General features: G+C 40.5%; 1 protein-coding gene across 1 annotated transcript in view; it reads right to left on the bottom strand.

Annotated features, from left to right (window-relative positions):
- Positions 1–25,890, bottom strand: part of FBXL17 (F-box and leucine rich repeat protein 17) — a 517,577-nt gene that overhangs the window by 351,689 nt on the left and 139,998 nt on the right. The window contains exon 5 of the mRNA XM_018049987.1: positions 13,963–14,070. Within this exon, the coding sequence (XP_017905476.1) occupies positions 13,963–14,070 (108 nt within the window). The remainder of the gene's footprint in view (positions 1–13,962; positions 14,071–25,890) is intronic.

Raw genomic sequence — 25,890 nt, 5'->3', positions numbered from 1 at the left:
TTTCATTTTCTTACACCAAGTTCACAGATTTTTTTTTTTTTTTAAAGAAGACAATTCATGGGATTTTGAACCCATTTCAATCGCTTGCAACCATGTATCATACTACTTCAATGTGTCAAAGGTTTTGGAAATATATTCCAAATAAAAGTTTTACATTCTTATTTTTAAAAGTAGTCATTGAAATGTCATTAGCCTAGGACAAAAGTTTATCATATCTATACCAAGTGACCTGTACATTGACTTCCTGATATTACACTATTAAAGCCAAAAAATCAAATTATTCCATTCTTTATTGTTAAATGTGTGAAACTGTAAAGCAAAGAAATGACAATAACAATTTTCAGTTAAAAAAAAATACTCTGGCATATATTGCCATTTCCTGGCATTCAAAAAAAAAAAGTTACAGAAATGGTATACCTACTCTCTAAAATGAAATACCTTTTATTTCTTTCTTTCTGACTCAGGATATGTAACTGATTTCTTTCGTCCTGGTTTAGAATATTCATGGTCACATGGAAAATCTCTTGGGCTTACACTCTCATCTCTGAGCCTCATAATAAAGCAAAGTTCAGAGTGAAGAGTGCCCAAAACTTAACTCAGGCTCTAGTTCTTCCATTCTGTGACTGAGTACTGTTCAGAGCACCCGGGCACCCGGGACAGTAGCCACCCACCGGGCCACTGCTTGTTTTCCCACCTCCATAAACCGGAAACAGATTTCCTAACACAAGCAGGAAGAGCGTGCGGCTCCGTCAGTAGGCACCTACAGCTCTCCTCTGGGGCTCACCCAGGGTCTGGGGCCCCCTGCGTCCTTGGGGGGCACAGCTAACCCAGGCATTCCTCAGCATCTGTGTGAGGAGAAACATCCCCAAATGTGCACCTGACTCCTTCCCTCCCCCCTCTCCTGCGGAGTCCCCAATAAAGCCTCAGACACCCCCTTCAGAGGGAAAACCAGGCTGATATAACAATCTAAAAATGAACCAATCAGATCACCCCTACTAAGTGAGAAAGAAACATATCAGGATGCAAGCAGGAAAAATACTATTTCTTCCACAATCTTCACTTCTGGCATTGTACTTGATTTCATTATTCATGGTATCATCTAAATGCCAAAATAATAATAAAAAAATAGACACTCTCTAAGGAAAATCTTAGAAAACTGAAACTTTCTAAAGAGCACGTAAGGATTCACACTCAAAATCCGAGTCAGGAACTCTACAAACATGGACTCAGGTCCCATTTGTTGTACTTACTTTTACCTTTGTCCTAAAAAAAAAAGTTATAAGAAGCAACAGCATTGGTTTACGTGTATTTACATTTGGAATTGACAAGTCACACTCAATGTTAAGAGGCAGAAGTGAATGATGTAAAATTCTAGGTTAACAACTATGCTATAGGCAGTACCGTGAAGGTGAAAGTCGCTCAGTCGCGTGCAACTCTTTGCGACCCCATGGACTACAGAGTCCATGGGATTCTCCAGGCCAGAATACTGGAGGGGGGCGCCTTTCCCTTTTCCAGGAGATCTTCCCAACGCAGGGATTGAACCCAGGTCTCCCGCATGGCAGGTGGATGCTTTACCAGCGGAGCCACCAGGGAAGCCCAGTATACCAGTTAACAACAAGAAATGGCACTCAGAAAGAAGGCCTTTACAAGGTTTTCCTTGATATTAGATCACACAGAACATGAAACTATTATTAGATAATGCAAATTTTTCAAACATGAAGCACAGAAATTATTAAGTTTGATTTATATATTAAAGCACTACCTTCTGATACAAAGAACTAATTCTCTTCTTTCAACCACTTTCTTCCATCTTTGAGTTGAAAAGGTAATTGAGATGAAATTTTAAACCACTAACTTTAAACTTCGAAATTTATGATTTAGTTCAATATTATGCAATTTGGGTCACTTACACTTTCTTACATCAACAAAAAGCATGACCAAGATCTAAAAATTAAAAAATAAACAGTAGTACTGATTTGGAATATTCATTGGAAGGACTGATGCTGAAGCTGAAGTTCCAATATTTTGGCCACCTGATGTGAAGAGTTGACTCTACTGAAAAGACCCTGATGCTGGGAAAGACCGAGGGTGGGAGGAGAAGGGGATGACAGAGGATGAGATGGCTGGATGGCATCACTGACTCGATGTACAGGAGTCTGAGTGAACTCTGGGAGTTGGTGATGGACAGTGAGGCCTGGCGTGCTGCAGTCCATGGAGTCACAAAGAGTCAGAACACAACTGAGCAACTAAATGACAACAACTGATATGGTAACAGGTTATTTTTAATTGTCAGTCAAAACCATCCAATATATAACTTTAATTAACTGGTAACTAATAATAACTCAAATAACTAGTTCACAACAATTAACTTACTCAGTAACATATTTCTCTTTACATTTGCCTCTGTGAATTAGCACATATTACAGCACTGAGAAACACTTAAATTTTACCCTTTCCAGGAACATAGGCTTCCCAGGTAGCTCAGTGGTAAAGAATGTGCCTGCCAATGCAGGAGACCTGGGTTCGATCCCCGGGTTGGGAAGAGCCCCTGGAGAGGAGAATGGCAGCCCACTCCAGTATCCTGCCTGGAGAATCCCATGGACAGAGGAGCCTGGCAGGCTTCAGTCCATGGGGCCACAGAGAGTCAGACACGCCTGAGCATGCACACAAAGCGAAAGGAGCATGTATAAAGACTATCTTTTTATAATTAAGCATCTGGCCCTCCATCCTACTCTTGGGAATCACCAAGAGCTGCAGCTTCATTATTCCTATCTGTCACACAGCTAGTTGTTTCTATCTATCGAGTTTTAGCTTATCTAGATCCAAGACAAGAGTATGGCTAGAGATAATCCAGGGAATGAAAGTGAAAGTCGCTCAGTCGTGTCCGACTCTTTGCAACCCCATGGACTGTCCATGGGATTCTCCAGGCCAGAATACTGGAGTGGGTAGCCTTTCCCTCCTCCAGGGGATCTTCCCAACCCAGGGATCAAACCCAGGTCTCCCACATTGCAGGGTGATTCTTTACCAGCTGAGCCACCTGGGAAGCCCAAGAATACTGTAGTGGGTAGCCTATCCCTTCTCCAGAGGATCTTCCCAACCCAGGAATTGAACCAGGGTCTCCTGCATTGCAGGTGGATTATTTACCAACTGAGCTATGAGGGAAGCTCCAGTGTAAGGAAAGGTCAAGTCTAATTTAAATGTTATATAGTGTGCAATTCTCTGCTTTGTGCTTTGATCATATTGTTACAAGATTCTTAGAGGGGAGATAAATATCAGTTCTATTCTCTTAGATGTGGTCTCATGTAAGAAATCCTGAATGATGCAAACAGAAATATGTTCTAGTATCTTACTAGGAAAACAAATTCCTATAAGCATTTATTCAATTACATGAAGGGAATTTCATTAAAAAAAAGAAAAAAAAAAAAAAGGTTATCCTGATGAAGTAGAAGCTGAGAAGAGAGGCTAATGTAAGCCACAGATTTTTCAACAGGAGGCCACGAGCATCCCAAGGCTAGAGAGACAAGAAAGAAGCCTCAGTGTTCATGAAAACCAGGTGCCTGGTCTCCCACTGCAAGCTGGGGCTGCGGGAGGGCTGTCCAGGGCTGGGATCACGGAGAGAGGAAGCCTGTACCCAGAAACGCAACCTGAGACAGAGAAGGAGGCAAAGAAACACTGGAGGGACTCCCTCCCTCGGCCCTCCTGCCTCCCGCTAGATGCAGCCTGCAGAGAGAAGCCCCCTGTGACACAGAAGAGGACGCTCAGAGAGAAGAGAGGATAGGAGGGCAAACAGACCTGGGACTGGCTCGAAGCAGGAGAGAAAGGAGAAGGGCGGGCCAGCTTCCAAACGAAAAGAAACAGTCAGTCTAACGGGAGCTCATGGTGACAGCCCAGAAGAAGGAGGAACTCCCAGAACAGGCCCCACACCTCGCCTGGGAAACCCAGGGTGCTCAGAGACTTTGTTTTCTCCTCTGAGCCAGATGAAAGCGCAAAAGTATCTGGAGCTGCTGGCAGCTTCCTCAGGCACAGGGGTATTGTTTCGTTTTTAAAGATCCAAGATTGATGGCCAATTGCATGTCGAAAAATACCTCTGATCGAACATAATAGCCAAGCATTTCCACTAGTGACTATAACAGAGAAAGCTCCAGTGGGCAGCTTTTTTCGTGGAGAAAAATGTGGATAGCCTATCATCCCACTGGGAGACAATCAATTGTAAGGAAGTCTACAGTGGGGAAGCGGCGATGCTCCTGACGGTTTTGCAAATACACTGTGATCAACAGCTTTTGTGTAACTACCTGGATACCTCTGGGCTGGAGAGCAAACATATGAGGAGCTCAATTGCCTTTAGTCAATGGACGCTACTGGACTCTCTTGCTGGGCCAGTGTGCCCAGAGAAGAGGGAGCTCGCAAACAAACTCTATTCCAAAAATTATTACGGGAAATAACGAGTAATAGTATGTAGGCCCAAATAAATATTGCGGTTCCAAGCTAAAATTTTTGAACACACACCTTCTATGTTTGACTAATAGTGAGTTACCATGGAAATGAATTCCCTGTTTTCAAAGACGGTGACTTCAATAAAGATGCAACATAATTTATCTTTCCCTCAGCATCCAGGAGACCCTTAGGCCATCATTATTAACACTGCACAATGTTAAACAAAATTGTAAAGAAAAATATGATTATCTGGATTCTCTATGATTAATGATTGACACAGCATGCGTTTGTATGTAAGTGAATATATAATATCGCACATATGTAGGGACTTCCCTGTGGCTAACAGGAGCTGCCCAGGTGCAGTGGAAACATTGTTTAAATAAGATAGCTGAATTAGTTACAATAAAACACCAGTAAATATTTTATAAATGTTCAAAAACTTTTTTTTTTAGTCGCTAATTTGTGTCCAACTCTTTGCGACCCCATGGACTGCAGCACACCAGGCTTCCCTGCACTTCACTACCTCCTGGAGTTTGCTCAAAATTATGTCCATTGAGTCAGTGATGCCATCTAACCATGTCATCCTCTGTCGTCCCCTTCTGCTTTTGCCTTCAATCTTTCCCAGCATCAGGGTCTTTGCCAGTGAGTTGCTCTTCGCATCAAGTGGCCAAAGTACTGGAGCTTCAGCTTCAGCATCAGTCCTCCCAATGAGTAGTCATGGCTGATTTCCCTTAGGATTGACTGGTGTGATCTCCTTGAGTCCAAGGAATTCAAAACTATTAAGTGACTATAACTGTCAATGTTTTAATCAATTGAATATGTTTTTAAATTAACCAGACTCTAACTGTAATTTTCAATAAATGTTTATTTTAAATTAATAAATGATAAATGAATCATTTTGTTGTATAACTGAAACTCAACATTGTAAATTAACTATACTTCAACAAAAATTAATTAATAAACGAGATCCACTCACTTTCCTTCCCTCAGTGGTATATTTCCTCATTTAAGTTTCATTACAAATTATTCTTATCAAGCCCCAGATCGCATTCTCTAATTCAGGGAGTCTGTTCTGCCGACTTAGAGACATGACCCCATCTGTGCCTGACACTGCTATGTATTTATATGTAAACCACAAGACTGAATGAAGCAGACTCACACTGATCCTTAAATAAAATCCCTGTTACTGCACAGTGTGAATGAATCTGAAAGTCAAAAAGAACATGAGAGCAGTATCTCCTAATCTCTTTCTTGGATAAAGACTGACCTCATGTGTTAGAGACCAGATAAATAAAGTTGAAATCCTTGCTTACAGAAGTACTCTGTATTTATAAACAAGTGTGTGATAAAAACACAAGGAGTGAACGAACTGAGGCTAACACAAGCAAGGTAAAATGACATATAAAGTGTAAAGCTAAGATCCAAGAAAGGTCCGTTCAAGAAAGATAGCCAACGTTCCTCATTTAATATTTATATACTTTTATTAAAGCCTGAAGAAACCATTTTATCAAAGGCTAAATACAACAAAGAAATTTATCTGTTCATTTTACTTGTTAGGACTTCCACAAACTGAGTCATTTGAAAGATGAATTCATTTATTTTACCAGCGAAACACTGATACATGCTGCTATGGCAGCTGCTGGAATGAAAATGTAGCACAAGCAGGCATTATGACTAGAGTAAGGGTAATAGGGTTATAAAGTATAAAAAAGTAGCCTCGCGGAACACATATTACTGCCTTAGAATGAAAAAAGTAAAGGTGATAAAATGCTGCCGCTTGTGTAGACACTGCCTACACTAATTTGAAAAATAAAAATCAAAGTCACTCACTTGTGTAATAACAGTAAGGTATAACATACCTTAGGCCAGTCAGAATGGCCATCATTAAGAAGCCTACAAATAACAAATGCGGCAGAGGGCGCAGAGAAGAGGCCCCCCCTCTGCTGCTGGTGGGAATGTAAATTAGCGCAACCGCTACGGAAAGCATTACAGAGGCTCCTTAAAAACAAAAAAGTGAAGCTGCCACGTGATCCAACAGTCCCCCTCCTGGGCCTATATCCGGAGAACAATATAATTCAAAATGATACATGCATCCCGATGTTCACAGCAACACTATTTACAATAATCAAGACAGAGAAACAACCAAAATGTTCAGTGACAAACGGACAGAGAAGGGGCAGCATACGCGTACAGGTGCGCGCATGCTCAGTCCCTTCAGGCACGTCCGGCTCTGTGTGACTCCACGGACTGCACCCCGTCAAGCTCCCGTGTTCGGGGGATGCTCCCGCGAGAATACTGCAGTGGGCTGCCATGCCCTCCTGCGGGGATCTTCCCGGCCCAGGGATCAAACCCGCATCTCCTGTGCCTCCTGCAGTGCGGGTGGATTCGTCACCACTGAGCCCCGGGGGAAGCCCCATATGTACACACGTAGGTATGTAACACACACACACACGATGGAATATTATTTTAAAAGAGTGAAATGACGCCACTGCAACAACGTGGATGTAACTAAAGATTATCACACCAAGTGACGTCAGAAATAAAGACAAATGTCATCCGATATCACTTATATGTGGAATCTAAAATACGACACACATGAGCTTTTATGAAAAAGAAAGAGAATCTCAGACACAGAACAGGGGGTGGCGGGTGGGGGGTGGACTGGGAGTGTGACATCTGAGACGCAAACACCACACGCAGGGCGGACCAGCAACGAGGCCCCGCCGCACAGCACGGGGAACGGCGCCCACCGCGCTGTGATGCACTGCAGTGCACAAGAGTGTTGCTTGAGCAGAATGCACGTGGATGTGCAACCGAGTCACTCTGCAGTGTGGCAGAAATCAACACAACAATGTGAACCCACTCTATTTCAATAAAACAAAATTCAATGAGGTACAACACTATATGCCTCTGATTCAGTGCATTGCTATGTAGGAATTTTTTGATGATTTAAAATATTATTTTAGTTGTTCAGTGGGTTAAAGGGGAGAAAACAAACTCATGAAGAGCAGACAGTTATTCATCTTAATATTCTGAATTGGCACTCAGGTAGAATGAAGGTCATAAAGCTTTTAACTGAGATTTATTTTCATGAAAATCATTTTACATTTTTATTTTTATGAAAGAACATGAGTGGATTAGGACTAAAGAGTTATAAGGAGATTTTGTATGTAATAATGAACATTTTTATAATGACTTATTTATGTTTCAAATGCTGCTTTACTATGTGCCAAATACTCTTCCTCTACAGCCCAAAACATAGGTAGATGCTATTATCCTCATTTTACAGATGAGAAAACTGAGGCTAAGAGATTAGGTGAAATGCCAAAGTCTTAGGATCAGCAGTTATACCATTAGCTTTGATGACAGCAATAAGTGGCTTGCTGTCCCTTGTAAACTTCTAAGAAAAAAAATCTATTAATGGATCACACCAGGCCTAGAGAATCATTATCTAAATTCTCAAAACTTAGTTTCTAGCTCAACTCTTAACTCTCAAAAAGCTGAAAAGAACCAACAGCATCCTACAAACACCTCTTCACAGAGTTGTCACTTGTCTACTCAAAGGGGAATATTTCAGAGCTGAATGAATTCAAGAACACAATTTCCACGTCTCAAACTACCACTCAAGTTCCTATAAATTAATCAGAAACAAACAAAATGATAATCTATAACAACAGCAATATCACCCCAAAAGCAGAAAAACAATATGTTCTATCTTTAGAGTAAGACATTCTAAACTGATCAGTTGTTTTGAAATTTAGAAGGCAAGAAAGTTCATCTTTCATTTCTAGTCTCTGAATAAACATGAAAAAGAAGACGAGAATTGAGTTAGCTGCATGGATGAACATTCTTTCACTTACTTATGTTAAATTGACTGAAAAAAAAATCAATTTTGTTTTTCTTTAGAAAACATTTCATATTTTCAGCCATAAGCACTTTTAAAATATGTGTTTTACAAAAAGTTCTTTAAATATGATATGGTCCAAGAAAATATCTGAATTTTTTTAGCTGTTACCTTCCAAAAAACACTTCTCCTTAAAAACAAACATACCCATATCTGACATATCCCAAGAATTCAGTTCAAGCTTAGAAACTGACAACTGAAACAACAATAATATCTAAGATAGCTTCCCAGGTGGTGCTAGTGGTGAAGAATCCCCTTGCCAATGCAGGAGACATAAGAGACACAGGTTAATCCCTGGGTCAGGAAGATTCGCTGGAGGAGGGTACGGCAACCCACCCCTGTATTCTTGCCTGGAGAATCCCGTGGACAGAGGAGCCTGGAGGGCTACGGTCCATAGAGTCGCAAAGAGTCAGACATGACTGATGTGACTTAGCATGCATGCACAGTATCAGAATTAATATCAGTAATTAATTAACAACTTTAAAATATATCAACAATCTAAAAAGGAAAAACATCTACCCCTAAGGTATGACAAATATAAATTTTATATAGCATATAAAAAATGAAGTTTTCTCAAAAATTCTTCATCTTTTTAACATTTATTGACTAGTCATTAAATGAGTATTTAGTCATTTATGAATAAAATAGCATCTTCCTGACTATTGGTTGAGATCACGCGAACCGACTGAAGTCAGTTCACAATGGATCAGTGGCGTGAAACTCATGAACTCAGAGCAGACCTCAAGCTTGCACACCAACTACAACTACATGTAGTATATAACATGCTACTTTGATATTTCAGACTCCACTAGCTTATCTGTTCAAATGATTTCAAACTAATATTATATATAATGCACTTGAGTATTCATTATCATCCTGAGCTATTTCCATGTTCCTGTGAGTTCTTAAAAAGTATGTGATTGAATAACATGATTTATCATGGTATATTAATATCAATTTTAACCTCTTAAAAGCTGCATTATTACGGAAATTTTCAAGGATAAACGAAAGTAATGAGAACAACATAATGAACCCTCTTGTCCTATAACCCACCTCAATTATCTATATTTTGCCATTTTTGTTTCCTTTATTGGCCTATCCACTTTTCTATTTTTTCATCTGCTCTATGATATTTTGATACAAACCCCTAATGCTATATCATTCCAATAGTAAATAACTCAAGTATGTATCTCGCTCCTCTGTCCATGGGATTCTCCAAGGCAAGAATACTGGAGTGGGTAGTCATTCCCTTCTCCAGGGGATCTTCCCAACCCAGGGATCGAACCTGGGTCTCTCGGGTTGCAGGCAGATTCTTCACCATCTGAGCCACCAGGGAGGTCCAAAAAAGTTTTGAAATATAACAAATATTTGGTAGAATTCACCAGTGAAGCACTCTGGGCAGGGAGTATGACTGAGGGAAGGTTTTAACAACAAAAGTAATTTCTTTAACGAACAGAAGTATCCAGGTTATCTACTGAGTATTTCTTCTTGAGCGAGCTTCGGAAATTCACGACATTCAAATAAATTTTCCATTTCATCTAACTTGTTGAATACAGAGGCGTAAAGGTGCTCGTGATGGTCCAGTTACCCTTTTAACATCTGGAGACTCTGCAGTTACGCTGCTCCTCTGAGTCATGGCACTGGCAATTTCTCCTTCCCTCTCTTACAGATTTATCTAGTGTTTCAAAGAACCAGCTTTGCACTTTCATTAATATTTCTTTTTGTTTTCCATTTCACTAATGTCCACTGTGATGTTTATTATTTCCTTCACTCTGCTTACTTTAATTTACTCTTCTCTTTGCAAGTTTCATAAGGCAGAAGCTAAGGCCGTTAACCTGAGACCTTTCCTTTCTTCGTGTGTAGGTGTTTGGTGCTGTTTAACCAAAGTGAGTACTTTAGCAGCATCCCACTAAATCTGGTGTGTTGTGTCTTTGTTCTCCTTCAGTTCAAAATATTACTACTTCCTTGTTTCTCTTGGGATTTCTTTACTCATGGGTTATTAGGACCAGATAAGCACGGGAGAGCATACACTCATCTCCAGGGTTTTCTACGCAGCTCTCTCCGCATGGCCGCCCCGGTCTCCCTGGATTCTGTTCTGTGTTTACCCAGGTCGCCTGCTAGGCTTTGCCTGGGCTACCCTTCCCTGTGCTATGAGCTGGAAACGCTTCCACACCTGAGAGAAGTCCTGGGTTGGAGGAGACACAATTCTGCCGGACACTGCACGTCATTAACGTTCTCAACTTCGGAGGCAAAACAGAGACCTCAGAAGCTCTCGTCCCTGCTTCCGAACCCACTCCAGGAAAGCTGACTTTACCTTCTCAACCTGTGTGCGTTCGTTGTCAGCTATTTCTGGACTCTCATTTGCATAGCTTAGAAGGAAGGCCTCTTACTCCATTATTGCTTATATTAACAGAATGTATCTGAAGACTAAGGGTGCGTCATCAATAGAGTTCAGACAAGACGGAGAGCATCAAAGTAAAATTAAGTCCATGAGACCACGGTAATGGAATATCAATATTCTTTATCTTGTTCCCCATCTTCTGTCTTCTTGCCCTTGATTTAACAATCTAAGATGTCACAAATCCCCAATTTTCCCTTCTAATTTAGTAAGGACTTGACATTCCTTGCATTCAAGGACAGCCACTCACAGTCCCTTCCAGGCCAATGACTCTTAAAGTCAGAGATTTGTCTGGCTGTGAGAAACTCTAGAGATAGATCCTCTATTACAGACACGTCTCTTCACAGGAAGAAACCAAAGCACAGAGATTTCATGCATTTGCCTCTATTAGCAAATTCGAGAGTCACAGACTGCAAAGTAGGAAGTTGGAGAGATTTTCTCAGTCATATTAAATTAAATATATTTATACTGATAACACTCTGTATTTCACATCCTCTAATCATTTATTTAAAAATTACATAAAATATTGAGAAAAAAGTGTTGAAAACTATCCACCATGAGGACCATAAGGGTAACACAACTTTCTAGGAACATTTATATATTTACAAACATTGTGTGAATGTAAATTACATTTTGTATAATGTCTTAGTATAAAAACACTGTCAGAACACAGTTTAACAAAAAGCTTTATTTTGAGTTCTACCTTTGGTTTTCAAAAGCTAAAACAACTAAACTAGCTTAGCCAGAGTAATGTACGTTTAAAAGGCTATCTTGCCTTTACCTGACTCCATGAAACTAAGCAGTATCATGCCACAGACGGGTCTTCTCACCAAAACACTGTGCTGAGCACAGGGATGAGCCTAAACTGCTGTGGATCGGCTTTGATGTGAATCCAGTAGATTCCGAGTGCTGACAGGCCAAACCCCCAATCCTGGTATACAATCTTCAGAATAGTCTTCGCAGCAAATCAAGCCTTCCAAAGCTGACATTTGCTGTCGCTGCTGCTTTGTCACAGAGAATAATTCTCATCTTTTAAGCACCAGTGTACCATAATTTCTGGCCATCTCAGAATGTTCAGGGAAGCACTTACTGATCTAATAAGTCTTGTTTTGTCTTTAATGAGTACAATTTCAAGTGATCGCAAAAAGCCCACATATGGTCATTATAACACTTGTTGTGCACAATCTGTTCATCCAAAGGCATTTCTACTCTGCACTATAAACAGCAGTATATGATGTGACGGGAAAAACATTCATCTACGAAAATGTTCAGGCCAAGGTTATAGAAGAGGAGTAAAAAATCATGGTTGCATATGGTCTTGGTTACACGAAGATGTTCTGATAGAGCAGTGATGGAGAATAACGTGCCTGTGCGCTCTGCTAGCTTTAGGTTCTAATCCTCAAAATATGATTAGAGCCCATCAGTCATGGAAGACACAGAATAATCACAGGCACTGTTTCAAATACACTAGAATAAAACAGTGATGTGATTTTTTTTTCCTCAAAGTTTGCTCCAAACTTCTAGCAATTTAGCTATGGTAGCACTTCTTTGGGCTTCCCAGGTGGCACAGTGGTAAATAATTTGCTGACCGGTGCAGGACACACAGGAGACACACAGGTTCGATCCCTGGGTCGGGAAGATCCCCTGGAGAAGGGAACAGCTAGCCACTCCAGTACTCTTGCCTGGAGAGGCCCTGGGCCGGGGAGCCTGGCGGGCTGCAGCTCGCCGGGCGGCACACACTCAGACAGCTGGGCGCGCGCGCAAGCACCGATTCTTTCAGGGAGAGTGGAAGCGCTGGTCGCTCAGTTGTCTTCACCTCTGTGCGACCCCATGGACTGTAGTCCGCCAGGCTCCTGTGTCCCTGAAATTCTCCATTCAGGGGTTGCCATTCCCTACTCCAGGGGATCTTCCCAGCCCAGGGATCAAACCTGGGTCTCCTGCAATGTAGGCACATTCTTTACCATCTGAGCCACCACTAATTTTAACAACAGTAGCTAAAGTTTACCTAGCACTTACCATGGTCCTGATACTGAGGAACTTCTTCAATTAATTCCCTGAAAAATAATTTGTTCACTCAGCTGATTAATGGCAGAGCCAAGATTCAAACCCAAGCTGCCAACAGAGCCTGGGTTCCTACCCTCTGGGCCTTATTGCCACAGTCCTAGGTAATTTATAAACATCTGCTCTTTTCCTAGGAGGAAAGAGGGCTTCCCTGGTAGCTCAGTTGGTAAAGAATCTGCCTGCAGTGCAGGAGACCCCCGTTCGATTCCTGGGTCAGGCAGATCCCCTGGAGAAGGGATAGGCCACCCACTCCAATACTCTTGGGCTTCCCTGGTGGCTCAACTGGTAAAGAATCTGCCTGCAAGGCGGGAGACTTGGGTTTGATCCCTGGGTTGGGAAGATCTCCTGGAGGAGGAAATGGCTACCCACTCCAGTGTTCTGGCCTGGAGAATTCCATGGACTGTATAGTCCATAGGGTCTCAAAGAGCTGGACACGACTGAGCGACTTTCACTTTCACTAGGAGAGAAGAAACTGTAAACTCTTTTCCCTAAACTGTAAGCTTGAAGAGACATGACAAATTTTGAATAAGACAGAAGTAAATTTTATAGTAGCCAGTCTTCTAAAACATGTATGTAAGAATTAGCTCATAATTATTATAGAACTCTGAAAAACAGCACAGATGATGCGTGACAAGTGAGAGATTACAAAGGAACTGATGTTTTCATTATTGCTAAAATATGAGATTTCATATATTTGGTAAGTAAGCTGTGAAATTAATTTTTGGCATACATCCACTTCTCTTTTCACCATATATGTTTAGCTTAATCATATGAACTGACCATATTTACTTCTTAAAAGCCAAATACTCAGAAGATCTAATGATAATGGGAGCAGCGAAAACTTTCATTAAAGTATCTTCTAACACGATACATGACATTAAAATCGAAACAATTCTTGTCATATATATCAGTTTCTTTACTGTATACATTCACAGTTATTAGCAAATGAAAAAAGCCAAAAAGCAAGCTTCTTGTTCAAGTGAATGTCCCATTTCAGAAAGGATAGATTTTGTATTGTTGACTTAAATTGATTTTAATTTTACCAAACACTACTTACAGCTCTATAATGGTCTGACCAGTCCTCATTCAAGCATGTGGAGCATTGTGAGGGCGTTGGTACGATTGATGCTGGGAAACACCGAGGAGACGTAGCCGTGAAACCTACCTTGGTTAGATGAATGACTCCTTTAGAAGTAACCGAACAACCCATGAAGCCCACGCACTGTAGCTCAGGACAGTGCTCAGCGAACGCCTTCACCGACTGGTCCGTCACCTGGGGAGAGCAGGGAGGAGAGAGAGTCAGGACGGCACCGCAGGATTTCGCCACTGCAGACTCCCCCGGCCTCACCTTGCGGCATCAACGTTTCCTTTTCCAGTGTACCATCTGAATCCACAGGCATGCCCCAAGATGTCCTGCGCTTTTTAAATCCGCCCTCAACACCACATTCCCTTCTGTCAGCCCACGTTTGTTTACGTCTTCAAGTCTCAGAGACGTCAACACTATCCATGTCCACTTCTTCATGCCTCCCTCAACAGACATGCATGCATTCTGACATTTACTCCACGTGCTATGGAATTCACCATTTCAAAGGGAGCAGTCCAGTGGTTTTTAGCAGATTCCCAAGTCGTGCCACCATTGCCAACATCTAACTCCAGAACATGCTTCTCACCCCAAAAAGAAGCCCCATGCCCAGCAGCAGCCGTCCCCCAGGTCCAACCCCTGCCCCCAAGTCGGGGCAGCTTTCTGGCACTATGGCTTGCTCAGCCCTGACGTATTTGATAACTGAGATTGTACAACTGTCTCCTAAAGGGCAACAACAGTCTCTTTATAAGGCTTCTCCCTACAAGTGTTTCTTCTAAGAAATCTGGATGTGTCCCTCACTGTTTCAAACTTCTCAGATTTGGAGGGTAGGATGGTTAAATTTATGTGTCATCTTGACTACACCATGAGATGTCCAAATATTTGATTAAAAATTATTCTGGATGTGTTCGTGAAGGTTTCTGGGTGAGATTAACATTTGAAACAGCAGACTGAATAAAGCAGATTGCCTCCCCGAGGTGACCACTCAACCTCAGTCACATCCAGTCCGCTGGAGGAATGAAACAGAAAGGGGAGTGAAGGAGGATCTGCCCTCTCCCCCTCTCTCTCCCTCCTTCTCTCGTTCTCTGCCTACCTTCACATTCAGACACCAGTTTCCCACCTTTAGACTCAACTTTGGACTGGAACTTACATCATCAGCTCTCCTGGTTCCTATGCGTTTAGACTCTGCCTAGAACTACACCATCTGCTCTCCTTGGTCTCCAGATCGCCGATTTGGGGATTTCTCAGCCTCCAGAGTTACAGGAACCAATTCCTTACAATAATCTCTTTCACACACACACACACACACACACACACACACACACACACACACACACGTCATACTAATTCTGACTCTTTGAAGAACCCTAACTAATGTGATACATATTAGAATCCCCTGAGGAATTTATTAAAACCTCAGAGTCAAAAGAGGTGTAACCCAAGAATCTGTATTTTTAACAAGCCCCTAAGTGACTCTTAGGGATGTGAAAACTTGAGGCCCCAGAGCTGCAAAGAAGTTACACTGACAGCTTTTGGCATTTCCGCATGGCCCTGCTTTAAACAAAGGGCAGACTGAAATTCCTTTTTTGTCTCCTCCAGCCTCCAAAAGCTTTCCATATATAAAATTATCTTCCTATAATTGTGCTAACATTTTCTCCACTGTTCTACAAGCTGTAGCATATAAAAGAAGGTCCAGATAGTCTCTATGATAGGGTTAATTTCAGATTCACTTTCCTCACCGTCAAGATGAAATCAACAAGTTAAATACCACCGTCAGTTTTTCAAACAGCAGTGACTTACGCCTGCTTCGCATTAACTTTAATATGGGTGACTCTTACTTTGTATCTCCCTTATCTATTCTGAGCAGATATTGGAAAATAAAGTTATGTGGGAAGCATTAATTCTGAAACAACATAAGAACGTTTTCCTAAAATAATCAAACCAACAGCATCCATGGTACATCTGATAAAAGATTAATTCTGCCCTCAAAAGTAAAGTGTGCCTCAGCATATTAAGACTAAGGGTGCCATTGATAAATTAAAAATGGGCCTTCCTGACACTCAGCTTTCTAAAAACATTATGTCAAGAAGGAATATTTAAGGCACTGAAATTGCCTGAAGCTTCAGTGAAAACCAATTTCTATCAAAAAAAAAAAAAAAAAAAAACCTCAGGGGGCGGCAGGAAGGAGAGGGAAACAGGTTCAACACCTATCGCCATTTGGTTCAACATCCTGCCTAATCTGACATCAGGCTTCTTCCAGATCCATCTTCAAAAAGGGGAAGAGGAGTTCAGATAAGGATGAAGGACACAGGAAAGCTCAGGTCCAAGGTGTTAGAGCTTTCAGAGACGAAGTATTAAAACTGGCTTCCTGGGTCTTCCTCTTTTAGCTCAAGGAGTCAAATAAGAGGTTGGGGCGCCTCCTGCAGCAACAGAGCCTTAAGAGCCGAATAAGCCTAGAGGGAGTGCCTGGGGGACAGGGGCTCTCTGTGAACTTAACACAGTTGTGCAACCAACACTGCGTTCCAGTTATAGAACACCTTCATCACACCGCCCTAAAAGTCCCTTTCTCCCTGATGCCCATATGCAGTCCTGCCCCGAGATGACCCTTGATCTGTTTCACACACCTACAGCTGCCTTTTCTAGAAACTTCATGTAAATAGGATTCTATAATAAAGTCTTTTGTGTCTAGCTTCTTTCACTAGTAATTTTTTTTGTTTGTTTGTCTGAGGTTCCCCCTTGCTATTACCTGTATCAGGAGTTGGCTCATTTTACTGCTGGGTAGATTTGCATGGTATGACTATATTACATTTTGTTTATCCACTCACCAGTTATAAACATTTTGTTTACAGTGTGGAGCTTTGATAAATAATGCTTTGTGATCATTCACATACAAGTCTTTGTATGGACATATGTTTCATTCCTCTTGCATAAATATCTAGGATTGGAATTACTGAGTCATATGATAAGCTTATTATTTTAGACATTTTAAATGTGAGTTGTTTTCTTCTTAAGTTGCAAGAGTTCTTTATATAACTTGAATACATGTCCTTTATCAGGTATTTGTTTCACAAATCTTTTTCTTCCATTCTGTGTTTTGTCTTTTCATTTCCTTGACGGTGGTCTTAGAACTAACATTTAGGCCTATGGTGCTCCTGGAGTTAATTTTCATGAACAGTGTGAAGTACGGTGAAAGGTTCATTTTGTTTGCACATGAATTGCCCTATTTGTTGAAAAGCCCATCTGGAATGGTTTGATTTTTGAGGGATCATACTTACTCACAGACTGTGATAAAACCAGCCAGTAAATAAGAATTCATATGCAAAGAGAAATGTGGCTCAGGATTTGGAAAGTGATATTGGAAAATTAGGGGGGAATGAGACCAGCTGGCAAAGCAGATTTTGACCTTTTAGTCAAAGCTGTGATGGAGAAAAAGAGAAGACGAACCTCAGATTCAGCAGTGTCATCTCTTCACAGGACAGAGACAGAGAAGACCATCCATCCCCTTAAGCTGGCACTCTAAAAGCCAACTGACATTCTGATGCCAGCATGGAGAGGACACATGTGCCTTTAGCGTTACGATCAGGAAACGCACAGGGGATAAGCAATGTCCTGTGCCTTCAGAGTCACAGGGCCATGAAAAGCCTCAATAATATAGACACACACACGATTCTAGTAGAGCCTCCACTGTGAATCCTAAGGGGCCCTCTCTAGTTGCTGAAGCCCAAACAAATGTAAGCCAGAAACACAGAGGGCAAAGGCAGAAGGAAGATATTGGCTCTCAAAAGCTCTTGAGAGCGGCACTCAACCAGACATCCTTTGAGGGTGGTTTCTCATGAGAGCAAATGTGGGTACCAGAAGAACTCTCCCCAGGAGGCAGAAACAAAGGGCCTAGAAAACTCAAAGACAGGGGGCAAATGTAATAGCCACTATGGAAGAAATGTTCCTATCTGACTAAAATATTCTTAACTAGAAGAAAGAGAAAAAGCAGAAGGTGAGCAGTACAGGGTCACTAATTTTTGCTTGAAGAGTTACTGTTATAAAATTATCATTTATATTATTGTTTATATAATATTTTTGAATTGTCAATCTAGAGATTCAGTCTTTGGACACAGCTCAACGTTTGGGGTACCAGTAGCCAAAGAGCTTAAGAGGGAATAGAAAATCCCGTGGACAGAGGAGCCTGGTAGGCTATAGTCCATGGAGTCGGAAAGAGTGGGACATGACTGAGCAACTTGACTTGACTTACTGTGGGCCAAGCTAAGTCCTCTCTGTAACAGGGGATCCCTATAATAACCTTGACAGGCAATATTAGCCCCATTTTAGTGCTAAGACACTTCAGTCATGCCTGACTCTTTGCAACCCCATGGACTATAGCCCACCAGGCTCCTCTGTCTGTGGGATTCTCTAGGCAAGAATACTGGAGCAGGTTGCCATGCCCTCCTCCAGGGTATACCTGGCCCCATTTTACAGGTAACTAAAATAAGCGTATCAGAGATTGACTTCTCCCAAATCAAACCACTAACAGATGGCCAAGTAGGCTTTAAACTTCGATCTTTTAGATTTTGTAATCCATGTTCTTAACTTATATATACTAGGTTGTGATTCGTTTCACGGTGCTAATTTCCAGTCAAATGCAAAAGCAAATTTAAGGCCTTCTCTTTGGCCCCAGAGAGGTAGAGTGGCAGGGATCAAGGCACAATGGGTCTATTTTTTAAAGAATTTTCTAGAGAGAAGCACTACCCTTGATTACTTTTTTCATCTCCTAAGGATAGAATAGATATGCTGAAATGCTGTAATAGTTTCCTATATATCCTAAGAATCCTCCCAAAATAAGAAAGCGTAAAAGTGGGTTGTGTGTGTGTTTGTGTGCACGCACTCAGTTGAGTCCAACTCTTTGCGACCCCATGGACTATAGCCCTCCTCTGTCCATTGTGTTTCCAGGCAGGAACACTGGAGTGGGTTACCATTTCCTCCTCCAGGGGATCTTCCCGACCCAGGGACTAAACCCAGGTCTCCTGTGTTTTCTGCCTTGCAGGTGGATTCTTTACCTGCTGAGCCTTTGGGGAAGCTCAAAAGTGGGTTGGCGTTATCTAATTCAGAGGTGATGAAGAAGCTGGGTTAATGGTAGTGAATTATAAAACCACATAAGTAGAAATTGATAATCCACCTAAAAAGGATTAAAATTAAAGACTAAGAAAATATGGATGGGAAAAGCTTTTATATAAATTTCAGGACTCTAAATAAAGAGATGCAGCTTCTTCTTATTTTAAGACAAAGTTTCCTTAGAACATGGGTGGGGAGATCTATCTTTATCAGAATAAGATTGAGTCAATGAAAAGGGATTTGTAATCTGTGCTGAAAGATTAAATTTGGGGAATGATGCTAGCGTATCAATAGAAGAAAGAAATTTATATCATTAATTCTAAAAAGGTCAAGAAATCTTTGTACATTTTTACACTTGTGACATTAAAGAATTATTCTGTATAATCCTACATGAATGTATTAAATAATATAAAGTATTTCACAACTTTGCTCAGCAAAAAGTTTTCCCTAGAGTTCACCCAAACCTACAAATTCAGGACTTGGAAATACATACTTCTAGTAAGTTCTCTTAAAGATTCTTATGGAGTCAATCCATAAACAACTCATAACTAAATCTAACAACTAACCAGCCCCTCCAAGTGTTAGCACTGAAGACAGTCCTGGGCATACGTGGCGTCATGGGGTTATCTCTTTACTGACCTGTACTGACACCACAGATCACCATGGTCCAGGACATGCCATCCTTCTGGGCATCTTCAGCAGCCTGCACACTGAACATCTTTCTGCCACTCTTGATTCCACAAATCTATCCTCCACCCATCGAGCCACTGCAATCTTTCAACGTGTACAAATCACGTCACGTCAGTCTGCCATTCACAATCCTCCAGTGATACCAATTACGTGAAGGATAAAATCCCAGCTCCTATAAGCTACAAGGCCCTGCACAATCTGCCTCCTCCCTAGTTCTTCCACCTCGTTCATCATCCCACCATCCCCTATCCAGGTCTGAAACCAAGTCTGAAGAAGTAACCAGGTTATGGAGGGTTGACTGTCTGGCAGAATGGTTGTGACTTGGTATGGAAGGAATCTATTTTATTGATAACATGGGACATACAGGGGTTAAAGAACTATAAGGTCCCCTGGAGTTCCAGCCTCCTGCGGGCACCTAACGCATGGTGCCATTCATTAAAGGCTCTAAGGGAAGGGTGATAAAGGGAAGCTGTCCTTCAAGGCCCATCAGGTAAACTGAGGACCAACTAAAGGGATATTCTGGCCTCAGGGAGGCTGCCAGTGGGTCACGCCTACAGCAGGGTCCTGCCCTGTGTGAACAGCAGTATACCACAGCAAGGGGCACCTCCAGCAGCTAGGCTGAGCCAGTCAGTAAGCATGCACCTCTGACAACGGACGAAGAAGCTCTACAGGAAGCGCTATAATGATAAAAGTCCCAAGTGAAGAATCTGATTTCAATACCGAGTAAACACACACGGGCTTCCCTCATAGCTCAGCTAAAGAATCCGCCTGCAGTGCGGGAGACCTGGGTTCGATCCCTGGGTTGGGAAGATCCCCTAGAAAAGGGAAAGGCTACCCACTTCAGTATTCTGGCCTGGAGAATTCCATGGACTCCATGGGATCACAAAGAGTCAGACACGACTGAGTGACTTTCACTTTCAAATATACATGATCCTTCAGGAGTTTTAAAATGAAATACAATAAAATTTCTCCATTTATTTAGTTTAGTCTTCAAACTCTATGAAAATTTCTTTTTCATTTTCATCTTTGCTTTTCTGTATTCTATTTTTTCACAGGTTATAAAAACTTACAATTAATGCACCCTCCTTTTGAGACAGTGTAACAAAAACACAAAAGAGATTCATACTGACCATATAAAAGGAAATGGCTGAATACGGAGACAATATTTCTGTAAGACCTTTTCACTATGCTCTTACTGTAATAAAAATTTCATATTTTTAGTGAATTTTAAAAAGAAATCTAAAAGAACATTATTTAAACATAGTATTCTTTTAAACTATGGTCAGACAACATTTAGTGAGTAAATACTACACGCCATGTGCTGCGCTACACACCGTGACCAAGACAAACCGCCTTCACGGAGCTTACAGTCTAGTGAGAAGAGCAAATGAGAAACAGTTGTTGCAAGTGTGACCCTTCCTTTAATCACTTGCACTAGCCTGCCAATTATTCCTTTCTATACATGTGCAATAATTACATGGCACACAAAGAAAGCTGGGTCAGTGAGTAAGAATCCACCTGGCAACATGAGAGATGCAGGTTTGATCCCTGGGTCAGGAAGGTCCCCTGGAGAAGGAAATGGCAGCCCACTCCAGTGTTCTTGCCCAGGAAACCCTATGGACAGAGGGGCTGGTGGGCTGCAGAGAGTCACCAGAGAGTCGTATACACCTCAGCAACTAAACAGCAACACACAGAAAGAAGTCGAAACTATGACTAAAAATCATATTCAATTATACAAATAAGATTCTTCTCAAATATTTTAAGTTATTGTATGCCTGATATCATTATATGCCCAATATCATTTCAGTAGAGAGCTAGAATATGTATTGCTTTTATAAATCATGAAAAAAATAAGGATTATTTAAGAACTCATGCTTACTAATACAACTTTGGCTTTTAACTAGCATGATTCAACTATTTCATTAGGTAAATCAGAAGCACAAAACAGTAAAATCTTTTAACATTTTATGATGAAAAATTTCAAAAACATAAAAAAGCAGAAAAAACAATAAAATAAACCTCCATTTACCAATCATCCACCATCAATAATTACTAGCTCATTGTCAACTTTGTTTTATTAATAGCCCTATCCACCTCTAAAACATCACATTCATCAGTAAATATTTCAGTCTATCTCTAGAAGATAGGATCTTTTAAAAATCAGAGCCATAATACCCTTATCATTCCAGCAAAAATGTTCATGTGAGACTTAATATGAAAAATGAACTATGTATAGTTTTATGGAGATAATAATCCAACATGGTAATTTTAAAATCTCATTAAAAATTTACAACAATTTTATAAAAACTGACCCTTTGTCAACAAGGGCACTGAGATTCATAACTAATCATTTTCTAAAAGTCTAAAATTCCATTAGTGGCCAATGAGAATCTGATCATTTGATTGCTTGTTTGACCTTGCCTGATTTTTGTTCATTCTGTCTTGCTTAATGTTAGTCTGGGGTTAGAGAAGTCAGATTGGCTGATAAAAAGAGATTTATAAGTTATGCATTAAAGTACTGTGAAAGGGAAAGACACTGGTCCAGAATTAACGGCACAGATAGGTGTCCCTATTAAAAAGATCTATGCTAAGTCAGCTATGACTCAACCATTTCCCTCTAGTTTGCTGACCAAGTTTCTTTAACTAATACTTTGTTTTATTGAAATTCAATACTTGGGTAATGTAAATGAAACAGAATAATTAGTCTATTCTGCATCAGCTCACCCTTTAATTAATGAAAGGAATAAATCTAAGAGAAATATCCAAACCTAACAATCATAGTTGTATTTAGCAACGATATTTACAAGACATTTTCTAGTATACGTACACATCTGTTCACTCACCCAGTTAGATACGCAGGCAGGTGCAAATTTCATTTCACAAATGAAGAAACACAGAAGTTAAAGTAACCTGCCCCACCTTATATGTGAGCCCAGTGTCCTTTGCATTACAACATACTCCATAATGTACTTAAAATACAATCAAAGAATCTACATGAGTGCTAAATTTGAGACCCATTAAGTAATAAATAAACATAGCTGATAATAAAGTCCTTGTTTCATAAACATACAACTAATTTTAATTCTTTGGTCATATCACAGAAAAAATGTTTCAATTCTCTGAAAGTAAAGCATCTTCCATTCTGCCAAGCTTTATTTCATTTCTAAACACAACTTTTAAATTAACAGATTTGGTTAGTTTGAGGATTCATTTCAAAGAGTACAAAGTGAAATTTATAAGAATATGACTGAGGGCTAAATTAAATCCACCAGACAGATCACTTACCAAAATCTGTGTGGATGCACCATGCGTTATGCAAGAAAACAGGGGAAAATAGAAGTAGTATACACAACTTGAATTCTGACTCATCTAACTTTGAATGGGGTTTCATCACAAAGGGTAAAATGAACTGAAGTCCCAGAAGGCTCACACACAAAGAACAGTGCTCAAAACAGCAGAAGAGCTAGTTAGTATTTCAAGAGGCTTGCTGAAAGTCACGGAGGAAGAGAAAAACCACCACGATAAAGGTAACTTCCTTAGACTCCCACACACCATCGAGGCCTCCTAACTTCCTTAGACTCCCACACCATCGAGGCCTCTCTGTGTTCTCTGCCTGCTCCCCAGCCTCTGCCCGAACACCTCCTCCCCTCCTGACACGAGCGGCCCTCTCCTCCATCTCCCTCTTTCCCTTACCTCTCCCTGGTGCTTCTCCTTCCTTTTCCTAGTGTTTCTGCTGAACCCTTTATGCCCACTATCACACCTTTTCTTAACTGGCTGCTCATAGTATGAGCAATTTACGAAGGATTTTAAATATAATCATTGTATTAATTTCAAACCAGTGACATTAAACTTTACCTTTATCTCAGAAATGTAAGATTATCTGAAGTCACTGGACTCAGCCTGAATTGCAATCCAGCCCTTAGTCTTCCTAGCTGTCTGACTTTAAAGAATTTATCTGCTTTCCAAAAGTGAAAATGGGATAGAAACCTAACAGGCTTCTTGTGAGCATTAAAAGAAAATCCCCATGTGCTGGACACACTCCATACAGTGTACTTAACAAAGAGGAGCCCCTACACAGTGTACATGCATCCTTTCCCCCATTCCATGGTGCTGGCGCGCTGAACGTTATTGTACAAAATTAACTTTTTTTCCTATCATTATACTTGATTAAATATATAAAGCAGCATTTAGTGGTAGTCTCTGTTATGATATGTCCCACCTACCACCAAGTCGTTAGAAACAGAAATGGCAATACATGAATAGATTCTACACTTGTTCACCAGGCTGAAGTCACACATTGGGAGAAAAATGTAAGGCAAATGAGACTTTCAGTTGGTAAAATATCAGTAGCAAGTTTAATTGTACACAGGTTTACCTATACTTTGTAATACGTCTAAAACTGTCGGTAATAAAAGGAAGCAATCCAAACAACCCTCTATTTTCTAAGGGTACGTTGACTCTTTTTGATGTTCTGACTTACAAACTACTTTAGTCTAACAGCACTTGGATACGGCAGCACATTACTATTCTTTCAGCTTTCGGAAAGCACAACAAAGTATATACACCAAAACTGGGCTTTGTAGTGCTCCTAAATATACAACGTGTCAGATAATAAGTAGAATAGTGAAGTTTCTTTCCTGTGATTTTAAGGAACTCATCAATATATGAGAAGATTTGATTTATAAGTATAATATTCTATAACGAGAAAGAACCACCTCCTCCCTAGGAGGGTGATATACAATATGCAAAAAGAAAATATATAGAATCAAGAGAACAACCTTCAAAAAGTCACTCATGTTTGTGAAAATATTTCAGATTAAGTTTTAATATTTTAACAACAGAAAACGCTTCCCAGGATGAATAAAATCTAACCAAGGTATAAAGTCCTAACAATTTGTGTTTTAATCAGAAATGAAAGCCAATAATCTCCTGTTTAAAAAAAAAATGTACCAACATCCTAATGTATGAATATAGAACATTTCTTACATATTCATGTTTAACATTCTTTAAACAAGAAAACCTATTATCAGAAAACAAAACCTAAAATTAGGTTATACATTTTTCATCATGTCAGACAAATACATTCATAGCTCGCTAAATGTTCTTTCTTACATTTCAAACAGCTCATAAAACCCCACCTCCTTTAATAAGGTTCCCACCATAACCAGAAGCAAGACAGCAAGTCCACCAGCTGCCCTGACCTACTCCACTTGGTCTGCACACGTAGCCTTCACGAAAGCAGCCATGCTAAGTAACAAGAATGCGAAGGAGGCGTTTTCCTTGTCAATTTTGGCAGAGGGGGGAAAAAAGTACGTATAAATATGTTTAATTTCATTTTTCAAATTAGAAGCTCAGAAAGAGCAGAGCTCATGAGCAATGTCAAGACCCAGATTCATGCCTCTAGGAAAAAGGGTCAAAGGAGGTCTTTCAGTATTTTCAAAACATCCTCTCTAAGTCCAAGTCAACAGACACCTTCACTGGGCCTGGTAGGTAGTAGCTGCTCCCTACACATTTACTGAATACGTGAAGCAATGAATCAAACTGGGAAAGGCGGGTACTGGAAACGCCAGTTCCCTGAGGATGAAATGACGATACTGCAGAATTTCTACTGCTAAGAAAAAGTCGGCAGCTGAGTGCCTATTTGCCAGGCACTATACTAGCTGACCTGTATTTACATTTATGCAAACTACAGTGTAAAGGTCTTAAAGGTGTTTACCCATTTTTACCCAGAAGGAGCACGTCTAGGAACGTCTGGGCAGTGGGCCCAGCAGAGAGGAGGGCAGATCTGTGGACCAGGACACTCACCGCAACAGCATTTACAGCAAGAGAAGAACAGAATCCTCTCAGATGTGTTAAAACAGGATAATGGCTAAATTATGGTGTATATTTTTGATAGACTGCCATGTAGCCACGAAAGATCATATCTTTTTAAACATCTGATGAAGTCAGAAAAATACAGTGTGATAAAACAGGATTATATAATTATTAGGAGTTTAAACATCATTCTGCTAAGTATATAAGCAGAATGAAAAAACTCACGTGATAAAATGTTAACTGCCTCTTGCTAGTGGGATTATATAAGTGTGATTTTAATTTTCTTTATGTTCCTCTTATTTTCCAGAGTTCTACATCAATATTTTTATATTCTTATGATAACAGAAAACAAATGTTTAAAAAAAGAAAAAACTATGGGATAAGGCTTTTGAAAGTTTACGGTCT

The sequence above is a fragment of the Capra hircus genome, chromosome 7, assembly GCF_001704415.2.
Source record: "Capra hircus breed San Clemente chromosome 7, ASM170441v1, whole genome shotgun sequence".
Lineage (NCBI taxonomy): Eukaryota > Metazoa > Chordata > Mammalia > Artiodactyla > Bovidae > Capra > Capra hircus.
Note: the sequence above shows the minus strand (reverse complement) of the source record. Positions and strands in the feature narration are given on the sequence as shown.